The 12,600-nt window shown below is 39.3% G+C and overlaps 1 protein-coding gene across 1 annotated transcript; it reads right to left on the reverse strand.

Moving 5' to 3' along the window:
* Positions 1-1,052: 1,052 nt before the first annotated feature.
* Positions 1,053-5,987, reverse strand: LOC111591952 (P protein). Its single transcript, XM_023303886.2, has 6 exons — positions 5,584-5,987; positions 4,311-4,715; positions 4,094-4,263; positions 3,309-4,040; positions 2,645-2,971; positions 1,053-1,758 (listed from the first exon to the last, which is right to left on the reverse strand). The coding sequence occupies exons 1-6, from the start codon at positions 5,831-5,833 to the stop codon at positions 1,084-1,086; spliced, it is 2,559 nt and encodes an 852-aa protein (XP_023159654.1). The 5' UTR covers positions 5,834-5,987; the 3' UTR covers positions 1,053-1,083.
* Between the last annotated feature and the right edge of the window lie 6,613 nt (positions 5,988-12,600).

Genomic DNA, 12,600 nt, shown 5'->3' on the forward strand with positions numbered 1-12,600 from the left:
ATTACCTGATGCTTGCGCTATGCATTATAATTCCCAATCGGTTTTAGCTTTGCATTTCATGCCGAACGCATGACAGTCCAGATATGACGAGAGAGTGAGCTTTTACTTTTACACATTAAAGTGTATATCTTGTTTGATTGATATGTGATTGATGATGCATGTTCAGCTCAAGCTTTAAATTTGTAGTCTATAGTTCGTTAACATTCATTTAATACTCGATCTTATATATAGAGAGGTTTGTGTTGACTGACTGACCTTCTGATTGATGGATTGCTTGACAGACTGATGCTCAGTTTTTAACTGATGCTCAGTCTTTAGCTTATACCTTAAAAGCTATTGAGCTGACAAATAATTTAATTAGCTGACTGTTATTGATTGATTTGCATTGACTGATTGATTGAAGTATTGCTATTCAGTAAAAAGCTCAGACCTCAATGGATATTAAATTAATCTGTGATACACATGTTTTTCGCTTGTATATCTCAAGCAGTTTGCTCTGATTGATTGATTGATCGTTTAATGATTAAGCATGACAGATAAAATACAAGACTTTTATGTATTATGAGTTGTTTGTTTGATTAAGTCACTGATTGATTGACCTATTTATTGAGTGATTGATTGCTTGATTTACAGATTGCTTGATTATTTCTCAATGCACAGCTTTACCTATATAAGCATATTTTTATGTAATTTATTTCTATGTCTGATTGGCTTGCTCATTGATTGACTGATTGATGATCTATAAATGGCCTAAGCGTAGGGTATCTAAGAAAGATAATATCTTGCATTAATTGTCAATTTGTGATGTACAAAATTTGTTATATACTCACACTTAAAAGATGTTTATTGATTTTAATTTCGAACTTATTTTGAAATTGATTTAAAATGAACTTTATTTTTAAGAAAACACTAGAATAAGAATAATAAGAAGAAAATCTAACTTAAATAATATATATTTTATTTTAAATTTATAGATAATATGCAGAACGATTTCCAATAAGTCAAGCATAGAATAATCTTCTTAAAAGTAGTAAAAAATATAAAATTGCCAATTGATGTTTGATATATGCCTGCGTCTGGGTTTTAGTTCCAATCGAAGACGATGTGGGCCAGCAGCAGATAGATGGTCATCAGGATAATCTGGCACAGCATCAGGGGCAGCATGGTCTTCAGATAGCGCGTGAAGGACAGCTTGTAGCCGTGCTGCTCGGCTATCCCGGCTGCAATGACGTTCGCTGAGGCGCCGTAGAGGCTGCCATTGCCGCCGAAGGAGGCGCCCAGGGTCAGAGCCCAAACGAGTGGCTGCAGCGGCAGACCCAGCGATTGCTTGGCTACCAGCGAGGTGACCAACTTGACCATCATCGCAGCCACGGGTATGCTATCCAAAATGGAGGAAGCCAGCGCTGTCGTCCATAATATCATAAAAATAGCCATGGTTAGTCGATGCTGCATATTCACAGCGAGAATCACGTGCTCCGTGAGCTCGGCAATGCTGACGAGCAGCCCAAGGCGCTCCACGCACTCCATCATCACGAACATGGCGCCGAAGAAGAGCAACGTTGTCCACTCGATGCGCTGTATCATGTGCTCCATATCCTCGCGATTCACCACGATCAGCAGCAGGATAACCCCCAGCAGCGAGACCCATCCCAGAGGTAGGGTGCGCCAACGGGGCACTGACTGCACCAGAAAGCAGACGATGACGAAGATCAGGACACCAGTCGATTGCAGCAGCAGCTTCTTGTTCTTGATGGGGTACTGCGAGGGAGGAAAAAATTGATTGACTGATTGATTGATGATCTGTTATATATGAATGTGTTATATATGAAACGATTGACTAGGGAATCTGTGCAGTGCATAAATGTATATTAAATACATTTGTAAGCAGAACTGCATGATTGACTGATTGGTTGATTGAAGATCTGTTATATATGAAATGATTGACTAAGTGGACAACACTACACAACTAAAATTAAAAGTGTGCTAGCCAGTGAGTATATGTATCTTAAAGTAAAATGCATTGATTGATTGATTGATTGATTGAAGATGTATATATAATCCAAACAGTTGGCGCTAGAAAGTTTATTTGTTCCTAGTAGCTGGCCCAGGCCTAGATATGCCGTAGTAGCTGATGAATTTGATACATATGTGCACTAAACTTATTGATTGACGGTCTGATTGATTGATGATCTAAGCAGAGGCGTAATAGTTAGAGCTAGGAAGTTGAAATTTTGCTGAAAGGTATTCTAGGATTTATGTCACAATGAACAATTGATAAGCTGAATACATTTGCGTACTAAACCTATTGATTGATTGTCTGATTGATTGATGATATATTCAGAGGCCTAATGCTTATAGCCAGAAAGCTGTGATGTTCCCTATCCTATCCTTCAGAGTTGTCTGGCTATAGTTCTTTGACTGAAAGAGTGATTGATAATATTAGAGAATAAAACTGATGGATTGACTGCTTGCCTGATTGATGGTCAATACACAGAGCAAACTTTGAGAACTATAAAGATGCACTATTCACAGATGCTATCTAATTCTATTCAGGCAACAGGTAGAGAAACATTTTAAAGGCGGAAAATGAATGGAAAACTTTTTAAAGCACAGTCCACCCTTTGTTTATCTGTCATAGTCATACCTTCTGCTTCAATTCATCTAGCGTGCTGGTATAGATCTCAGTGGAGCCGACGCCACGTTCTTTGCGCCGCAACGTTCGCTTGAGCTGTTTAACCTTGCCCTGCAGAGTGCCGCGCACCAGCTGCGCATCCTTCGAGCAGGCTCCAATCGCATTTAAAGCGCGTTGCCAAACCTTAATCTCGCGCCGCAACTCGCCCAGCTCCTTGGGCTCATTGAGACGCAGCTCATCCATGTTGCGATAGTAAAGGCGCAAATAGGCGCAGCTCTGCAGCACGGCCAAGAGTACGCCGGGCAGCATGTGCGCGATAAATGTCAGAAAGTTGATGTCCTGCAATGGAAGATGGTGAAGTAATCAATCTATCGATATATATGTATATCGATAAAACTATTTATCTATCTATAGCTCTGTCTATCCAGTGATGGAAGTATCCATTGTTGTCTAGATATATATATATACTTTATACATATATACTTATTTATACATCAGTCTATGGATCTATCTATTCATTCATCCGCTCTTCCAGCTTCATCTTTCAAGTCTTCAATTTAAGTCTGCATTAATATATTCATCTATCTATAAGCTCCTCTACAATATGCAGCTCTCTACTACGTCTTGAATCATTGAGAATGAAATCCAAAAATAGAAAGTCAAATAGTTAACTCACATTCTCGACGATGAAGCGATTAGTGCCCACAATGATGCTAATCGGATCTCCGATGGGCGACAGAGCACCGCCGATGTTCGCGTGGACAATGATGCCCATGACAACGGGTATGGGATCTAGCTGCATGACCTCGCACAGACGAATCGCAACTGGTGTGAGCAGCAGCACTGTGGTCATGTTGTCCAATACACTGGACACCAAGCAGGTGATCACGCAGAGGCTATAGATCATGGGCCAGATTTTGCCGCCAGATACTTCAAAGCAAACGACAGCCAGATAGTCGAAGACACCCGTCTCGGTGAGTATGAGAATGAGCAGCATCATGCAGAAGAGTAGAGTCAGCAGCTCCATGTCCATCCACTGCTTGATCTCCTCCATGTTGGGTCGATCTTGAAACGCGGCCAAGGCCGTCACAGAGAGCACAGAGCAGATAATAGCTACAAAGGGACGATCGAGTTGCTCCGAGATGAGCAGGCCATAGAAGAGGAGCAGTATAAGTCCCGCCAGAATGCTGCCTGTGCGATTGTTCACAATCAACGGATTGTAGCTAAGATCCACAGCCAAATCCTGCTGGGCATTGCTGTAGATGTGCAAACGCATCTGGCTTTCCCTACGGGCGAGCAAGTCGCTCAGCTCGGGAGTTATGTGAAAGGTGTGATTCCGGTGCACAGCGGGCGACTGGAAAAGCTGATCATCGGACACCAAAGGCAGCTGCCAGGGCGATAAAATGTCCTGCAAAGAGTCGAGTGTTTAGCTAGCCGAAGTGATCAACTCTTAAGCTCTACCTCGTAGTCCTGACTGCGATTATAGGACAACTGCGGCTGTACGAATAGATAGCTGCGACTGTCTGTCTCGTTCTCCTCCAGCTCTGTCTGCAACTGCTTGAAGGACTGCTCGAAGGCTCCCTGCAGCCGTAAATAGAAGTCGCCCATGGGCTTCTGTTCCAGCTGAAAAACTAAGCAGGCGATTAGACTGCAAAACGAGAGCAGACCGCCGACCTACATTTGCCTAGCTCTCCTCTTGGCACCTGCACGATCTTCTCCAGCAGCTGCTTCTCGCCCACGCTGATCAAGACTCCGGCTGCTAGGACCCAGATGACGAGTAGGCCGCATCTCTTGAATAGTTTGTCGCGCTGCTGTTGCTCCTTGGAGCGCTTCGACTTGTGATGAAGACGCCGAGCCACAGCCTTCGCACTGCCGGGTCCATTTGCATGTGACTCGTGGTCCGAGTGAATTGTCGTTGCCTCATCATCTGTACTCTTGTCACCCTCATAATTCGGCTTCATTTTGATATCCAGAAAATCGGAGCCTGCATAGCTAGACTTACGCTCATCCTGCTTATCCTCCTCCACATCTAACTCGACCTCCACATCGGGCTCCTCCGCCTCGCTGTCTCCGACCATGGAGCCTGTCAATAAAATATAACAAATTTATTACGACAAGTCTCAACTGCCTGTCAAGTGCTTTTCAAGTGCCTGTCAAGTACATGTCAAGAGCCTGTCAAGTGCTTGTTAAATGCTATTCAATTTATCGGTTTGACGTTATTTAATAATCGATAGAACAGAAGATAAATGTTTTGGCTGCTTTTTCATACAGCTTCGGACTGAACAGAGTAAAAAGTCAAGTAACTGGCGCACGACTATAAGATACCCTGTTATTTGATTTCTTTTATACAAAGCTACTCTTAGAACAATCATTGAAATTTTATTAGCTCCTTAATAGTGAAAAGGTAAAATATACAAGTGCTCGACTTGAAGATACCCTGTAGCTGAACTTTTTGCTAATAAGTTACTTTTAGGATTATAATCGCATAAAAAACTTTCATAATATTACTTTATAGTTTAAGAGTAAATTATAAAAAACAATATAATTATAATTCTGCTCGACTATAAAATACCCTATATTTAATTTACCGTTGTTTTTTTTGAAGCTGATCTATTTTTGTGTTTGAAATTGGGATCTTAATAGGGTTAATGAAATTTTCATATTAACACTGAAAGATACCCTGTAACTCTACATCTTCTAAGCTAAATTTTATTTTAGAACTAAAAAGTCAAAAGAAAAAGAAAAAAAAAAGAATGTTATAAACGATGGGAATTATAATGAGTACAGGGTATTTCATGGTCAGTTGCAACGCAGTTGACAGCCACATTTGGTAAGCCCTTAAGTTCTATCAGCTTTTGGCATATTTATAATATATTTATATTTAATATACATTTTCAGTATGTACATATACCCTGCAGCTGTGGCAGTGCTGTTGGGTCTGCTCGACTCACCGTGAATGCGTTCGTTTTCCATTTGAAAGCTCGCCATGCTGGGATCATGTCGTACCTCCGCTGGCAGTGCACGCCACACCTGCAACGTTTGCTCCGTGAGCTGAGGTGAGGACTGAACCGTAGTCGGAACTGGCGGCGGAACTGGAACCTGCAGATCCACTTGCGTTTTGCTGCGATGCTGCAGCTCGATGCCGCGCGAGGGGCTGCGTGGACTTGGGCTAAGTCGACGCAGCGTGCCGAGCAGGCCCATGATTAGAATATACTACACGACACGCTGTTATACTGTTATACGGCGCTGTTATACTGCTGGACACCCTTTTGTTGAACTGTTAACCGTACACATGCTGTCAGGCCACGGCTCGCGTTGCGACTGAATCGTGACTCGAGTCGTGTCGAAACATTTTTGTGGTTTCGGCTTCCAGCAAACGCTTTCAATATTGAACGAACCACTCTGCCCCACTGCCACACTCTTGGCTTACTTCCAGGATGGAAGCTGGCACCTGCGCACGCGTTTAATCTCTCATTCATCGGCTCATTCACATTTCCGTGTTTTGCTCGCTGTTCGCTTTTTGTCAACAAGTTTCCTTTTGTTGAACCACTAAAACCACTGAACCACTAGTCTTACGGCGACGTGTCAACTGCTCACTTGCAATTAAATAATTCATAATTAATTCATAACTTTGCGAAATTGCGCATACGACATGTGTGACAAATGCAATTTGAAGCTTGGCTCTGCATATGGAAATTACTGGCAGAGCGAAACGTGCTGCCGTCAGCTAAAGAATTTAATTGTTAGAATTGCGCTGACAGCGTACAGTAGACACTCGTAAAGTGAATAGCACACTTCAGAGTTAAATTCAAATTTTGAACATTTTTTTCTTATCCATAACAAAAAAATAAATAATAGGAAAACTAATAATAATAATAAATTATAAATTAGTACTCTAAAATAAAATATTAAATAAGTTAATACAAATAATTTAAAATCGATAAGCAATGTAATTAAAAATTATAATAAATTAAATGTCTCATAATACATAAAAATACGAATAAATTAAACAATATTAACAATGATTGTACTTAAAGTAATAAATTAACTTAAATAGATACTAATTCATTTGTTATGCATTTTACATATACTATTTTATTACGTTTGAAATAATATATTCCAAACCTAATATTGCTTATTGTAAATATTATTGTTTATATGTATATATTAATTAGTTGTAATATATTGTTTAATATTTCTTTAAGCATTTTGTATATTTACGGGGTATAGATAAGTTTATTGTGCAATTGCTATTCGACAGTTGGTTGTGTGCCTTGCTAAACAGACTTGTCAAAGACAAGCACCTATGCATTTTGTGTTGAATATTGCTAAGCTCACCACTGTGGTGTTGTGTCTTTGCTTGTGCTGTGCTTAGTAAGTGCTGGTTGACTACTAAAGAGGTGTAAATACATGTTTGGTGTGTATCTTTGGTAAGAATATAATAGCCTAATATGTAGGGTTTGTATCTTGGCTACGGATTTTAAATCTCATATTAAAATTGTGAATTATATATGTATATATAATATAGTCTTTATTTTTTAGATATAAGAAATTAATATGCGTGAGCTCAACTCTCATTTGTTCTATTTACGCGAACTGGTTCCCGTGAGCTTTAGACATGACATTGGCGCCAGAGTCGATTACAAAACATAGACATTAAATGCAGAGGATGTGACACTAATTGCATTGATTTACCAGGCCCTGTAGGCTGAACAGCCTGGCAGACGGACAAGCGGCTAGCCAGACAAGAGGCAGGCAGGCAGGCAGGCAATTCGACGACAACTGATAAAAGCAGCTCAGATGGAAGTGTGCTCCGTCCTCACTCCCAACTCGGCTCCTTCTTCTGTGCCATCCGAGCATCAGTGGAACCTGTTCAACAAACTCCGACAGACTGTTAACTGAAGCACCCGTTGTAACATTTTTCAATTATGCAAAATTATTCGTAATGCTTAGGAGTCGAGTTAGGCATTAGAGGTTAGCAGTCATAAATGACAGGTCGAGTGTCAAAGCTTAGGAATTATAGTGTAGGAGTCCAATATTAGGAGTTAAAAATGAAGACTGGATGTTTGGGAGTCAAGATTAAGAAGACAAAATTAAGAAGTAAAAGCTTTGGAGTCATAAAGAAGAAGTCGAGGATTAGTGAGCTCTGAGATTTAGGAGTCATAGTTTCGGAATGGTTGTCGAAGTCACTGGGTTTCTGCTTAAGCCTTGGTGGACGTCGAAGCTAAGCAGTCACAAATTATCGATAGACCTATTGGCAATCGAAGTTTTTGTGTTAAAGCCTCGGAGTTGAAATTTTCAAGAGAAGTTATGAAGTAACCAATTTCGGAATCACACTTTTCGGAGTAACTTTTGCATTTTGAATCATAGTGTTAAAGGGTATTGGGAAGTCGTGTTGTTATCCAAAGATCTTTATCAAAAGTTTAAGTTCTTCAAAGCCCTTTAAGAGTATTTCATATTCGACTTACAGAAGATGAACTAGTTCATTTGCTGTTTTAAATAGGTTGTCATAAACATCTCCAAGCGCCATTCATGTTTTGCCTTCCCTGTCGCATCCATCGTAATACCATCTGGTATATATTTCGAGCTTTACCCTCAGTTGTTCTCGCTTTTGTTTGTTGTATTCTCTGGCTCATTTGGATTTTAATTGGGCATTTAATGGGATTTGGCCTCGGAATGGGCTTTGCAGCGATTTCTGCGTGCAAAACAATGTAATTGCCAGGTGAGCAGCAGATGGGCAGGTGGGCACGATGCCTTTTGGCAGTTGTCCTTATGTCGAGTCCTTGAACTGTAGTCCTTTAGTGGCCTAGCTATGCGAATTTCACTTTTCCTGCAGGCAAAACAGCAGTTCAGCAGCAGTTGCTGCTAGCTGGAGGCATGCCTGAACTGCCTTTTCGACCAGGATCAGTGGAGCATGCATATAGACACACATATTCACACAAGCCACACATACAAACACCGATGGCCTTTCGCTTAAAGGACTTTTGGGCTTTGCTTGTTTTGCTTGCTCATTGAATGCATTGCCCATTTGTAGCTTGCCTTGCAGCGACCCTCACACTCTAACCACTTTTAATTAATCAGGCTGCAATCGACTTTGACGTTTGAAAACTTCACTCAATATGCCAATGCCATCTGCCAATGAGAGCCGTACCCCCAGCCCCTTACGCATCTCCCTTCATTTTCCATCAAAGCCTTTAACTCTCTGTCTCCCTCACTATTTCTCCTGCCCGCACCTCCTAATTCCAGCTCAATTTCCACACAGTTCTCTAGTTGCCTTTTACACACTTGCAGTTTAGTTTTGCTTTATACTTTTTGCTTTATTTCGTTTCTTTTGAGCGCTTTGTCTAGTGCTGCCTTTTGACTGCAGTAAATACTGATTTGGTAAGGTTGTTTTCACTTTTTCAAATTTCGAACTTATGCGGGTAATGTGAGCTGCCTTTATTGATTAAAGCTCTCCTTTGTTCTAGTCACTTCTGATGAAAAAAGTACTAAAGCTTTACATTTGTGCCAAAATACTTTTGTTTTCACATAAATCGCTAAGCTCGCACCAATACACACACCGTACAAACAGCTGCATATTTCGCCTTATCTCTATCTCTGCCAATCTCACTACATAATTCGGCTTTGCTGATGCGCTAAGCGGGTGGGGTAATTGAATATGTCCACAGCGTGCATGCCATTGGTTGAAATGCTGCTGATCCCGTTAACTTAAGAGAGAATGACGGTCCCATTGAGTATTTAAGTATGAAAGCTAGCACATTGCGAATGGTGTGTGTAGTGCAGGAACTGTGATAGTTGAGTGTCTTTGTTGCCGACTGCACTTAGTTGCTGTTGTATTACAGAGAATTAGAGAATTGCACAAAATGAGTTATTTTTAGTTTGTGCGCGCTTCTTCTGTTGATCTTCCGTTAGAGAGATGTGAAGAAAAGGATGGGCTTCTGAATTTTCATGCCAACAAAAAATGACGCTCCAAATAATGGCATGCGTATTGAGTGATAAAGAGAGGTGGAGAGAAAGAAAGCGCCTTTGTGAGTGGGAAATAATGAAGAAAATACAAAAAAGGTAAATTTGGCTCTGTGTATATTTATTCTCTGACAAACGGTATATTGATTTAATAATGTATATTGTTTTTGTGTTGGCATTTAAATATATTGTTATTAAAATTAAATAACAACATATAAAGGCAAAGTATATTTGAAGTAAAATGCCATAATTTAAATTCTAAAGTGTAATTCTATATTATTATTTTTCCTGTTTACCATTTATATAAGCAACTCTTTGCCTTTGACTACAATGCTCTCTAAAGTTTTTTTTATAACGAATTTATTTTCGATTTTTCATCGTCAGCATCATCGAAATTTCCGCTTTTTCTTGCTTTTTCGCTTTGCGGATTCTTTTCATGCGAATTTTGGGCTTTTGTCGACAGCTCTGACTGCGAGTCGAGCTGTTGCCGTCCATTGTTTACTTCCGCTTCCGGTTCGAGGGCGGTGCGCAGCGCGGCGCGGCATATGCAAATATTTTCAACATGATTGCATTTCTCTATTTTGATTTCTTGCTTTTGTGTGTTTGGCCATTAAAAGGGGAGTAGTCCGTGCGCCTTCAGCTATTCAGGACGAAACAAATCGATTCCAGTTAAAAGCATAACCAGTCAAATAAAATTAAAGATAACGATTCAAATGAAATTCAATTTGCGATTGATTTTGCTCTGTTAAAACTGCATAGCGGAATGTTTGGTTAAATAGAAATTAAATTGTGGCTTTTGTGGTATGTGGGTGACTGTGTCTGTGTGAATATGGGTATGAATATAAGAAAATAAGGGAAATGGAAAAAAAAATTAGTTGTTATAGATTAGATTGCCTAAGGATTAGGGGCTGAAGGAAACTATTAAAGCCAATAAAGCCAATAATTAGAGCGCAGAATAAGGAGTGAGTGTTTTTGCAAAATTATATTAAATTATGTGACAAATAGTGAAAATAAAAAATTATTTATTTTAATTTTTTTTACAATTTAAATATTATACAAAATTAATTTATTAATTAATTTATTTTTTATCTATTATTTTTAGTTCTACATTTTATAATAATTGTTTTCATTTTGTTTTATATTTCATGCTCTTCAATTTTTATTTGCAGGGTATTTCAATAGTTCGGCACACTTTACAACTTCTTTCTGGGCTCGTTCGACGCGTGCAATTTTAATAAAATTAATTTGTTTATTTACCAAAATGCTTTTTACGCGTTTTTAAGCACATTTCGAGTCCTTTTCCACTCTTGTAGTCACTTGAACTAATTAACTCTAAATATTTACACATGCCGCATGTGACCCGTTTCAGCTTGTTCCTTTCCATTACCTTCAGGCCGGCTTTCCTTGCCACGCCCGTTTTTTACCCTTTTCCATTGCCGAGATTTTGCTGCATTTTTGCCCTTTTTTGTTTAATTTTAAACTCTTTAGCGATTTGGTGTTCCTGTGTCATGTAAATTCAAATTAAAACAGGAAAAAGTGATTTTCTTAGAGAGTACTCAACTAGCAAATGCCCTGGAAACAGTAATTTCACAATTTAAATGAAGTGAACTACATTGAATGGGCAAGAAATTTGTAGGACAAATGGAAGAGCTGAAGTCATAATGTGAGCAATCGATAATTATCGATACTGTGAAGAAGATATAAGAGTTATCGATTATTATGAATATATGTAAGTATCTGATTCGGAATATCGCTGATAATATATGCAATCGTTTCTCATAGTCCCACCAATGTCTCCCTTTCATTACACCTCATACCTTACACTCAAGTACTGGGTATAACAAGTGGGCTCTTATGTATATATGTATGCTGTACGCAAGTCGTGGAAATTTCGCCCTGTCAGAGTTTTCTTTTTTTGGCAAACTTTTTAAACCACTTTTTGTTCCTGCTCGCTTGAGTTAAACTTTTATATTTTTTTTGTTGGGGTTTTTTGTGTGAAAAATTGATATACTAATTTTATAAGCAACATTTTAAAGAGTTGTGGAATTTGATATTGTGTCAAGCTCATATGTGCAGGTATTTCAGTTAGTCGAGCATTGTAAGGGTTTATTAGAGATAAGACTTAACTTATTAAATATTAATGTTAACAAGGGTTCAGGCTCCATTACACTTCATGGCTCAACTTTTTGCCGTATCAATTTCGAATGTTGTGTAACATGAGCTTAGATGGTATCTGTGGCTCGTCAGTTTTGGCATTTAAAACAATTAACAGAATTTATTAAGTAATTTGCATGTAATTCGCAACACTTTAAGCGAGGCAAATGCTGCACTTCGCCTGTGGCAAAGAGAATGGAATCGAATGGAATGGAGCTTAGTCGATTTATTAACAGCTGGCCAGCTACTGTGCTGCAGCGTCGATTTGGACATGGATAAGCCGTGTAATGGCTGTTTTGCAATGCAAATTAGTGGCCAAATGAATTCGCGCTTATCGCGATGCAAACGCGTGAGAGATATGCGGGCCGAGATCTGACAGCTGTGATAAGCGATCAGAATAGCGTTTAATGTCAACATAGCAACCAATTGTTGTTATGCCAAATGGCACACATGTGAGCCATAGCAGATATATAGATATTAAGAGCACAGATTTCTTGTGTTATGACAATGATTTATTCAGCTATTGGCTCTGAAGTGGAATTTGACTCAGGTAGACAGCGCTATAACTAAAGATTCCATTGCCACTGTGAAGGGGGAATCGGAGGAATAATGGTTTAGGGAAAATGTATGTAACAGGCAGAAGAAGGCGTGGCAGGAATCAGAAACTATATATAGTCTTGATCAGGATGGCGAGCAGAGGCCAGATGCCATACTTTTTGTCAGCAGCTCATTATTATTATGATCGATAATTATCGATAATTTGATATCGTTTCACGTACATGCTTGAAGAAGAGACTTTAAATTTACTAAATAGATTTGATCCTTGTGCTGAGCTTTTAGATATTTATTTC

The sequence above is a fragment of the Drosophila hydei genome, unplaced genomic scaffold, assembly GCF_003285905.1.
Source record: "Drosophila hydei strain 15085-1641.00,03,60 unplaced genomic scaffold, DhydRS2 tig00000172-arrow-pilon, whole genome shotgun sequence".
In the NCBI taxonomy this organism is placed as follows: Eukaryota; Metazoa; Arthropoda; class Insecta; order Diptera; family Drosophilidae; genus Drosophila; species Drosophila hydei.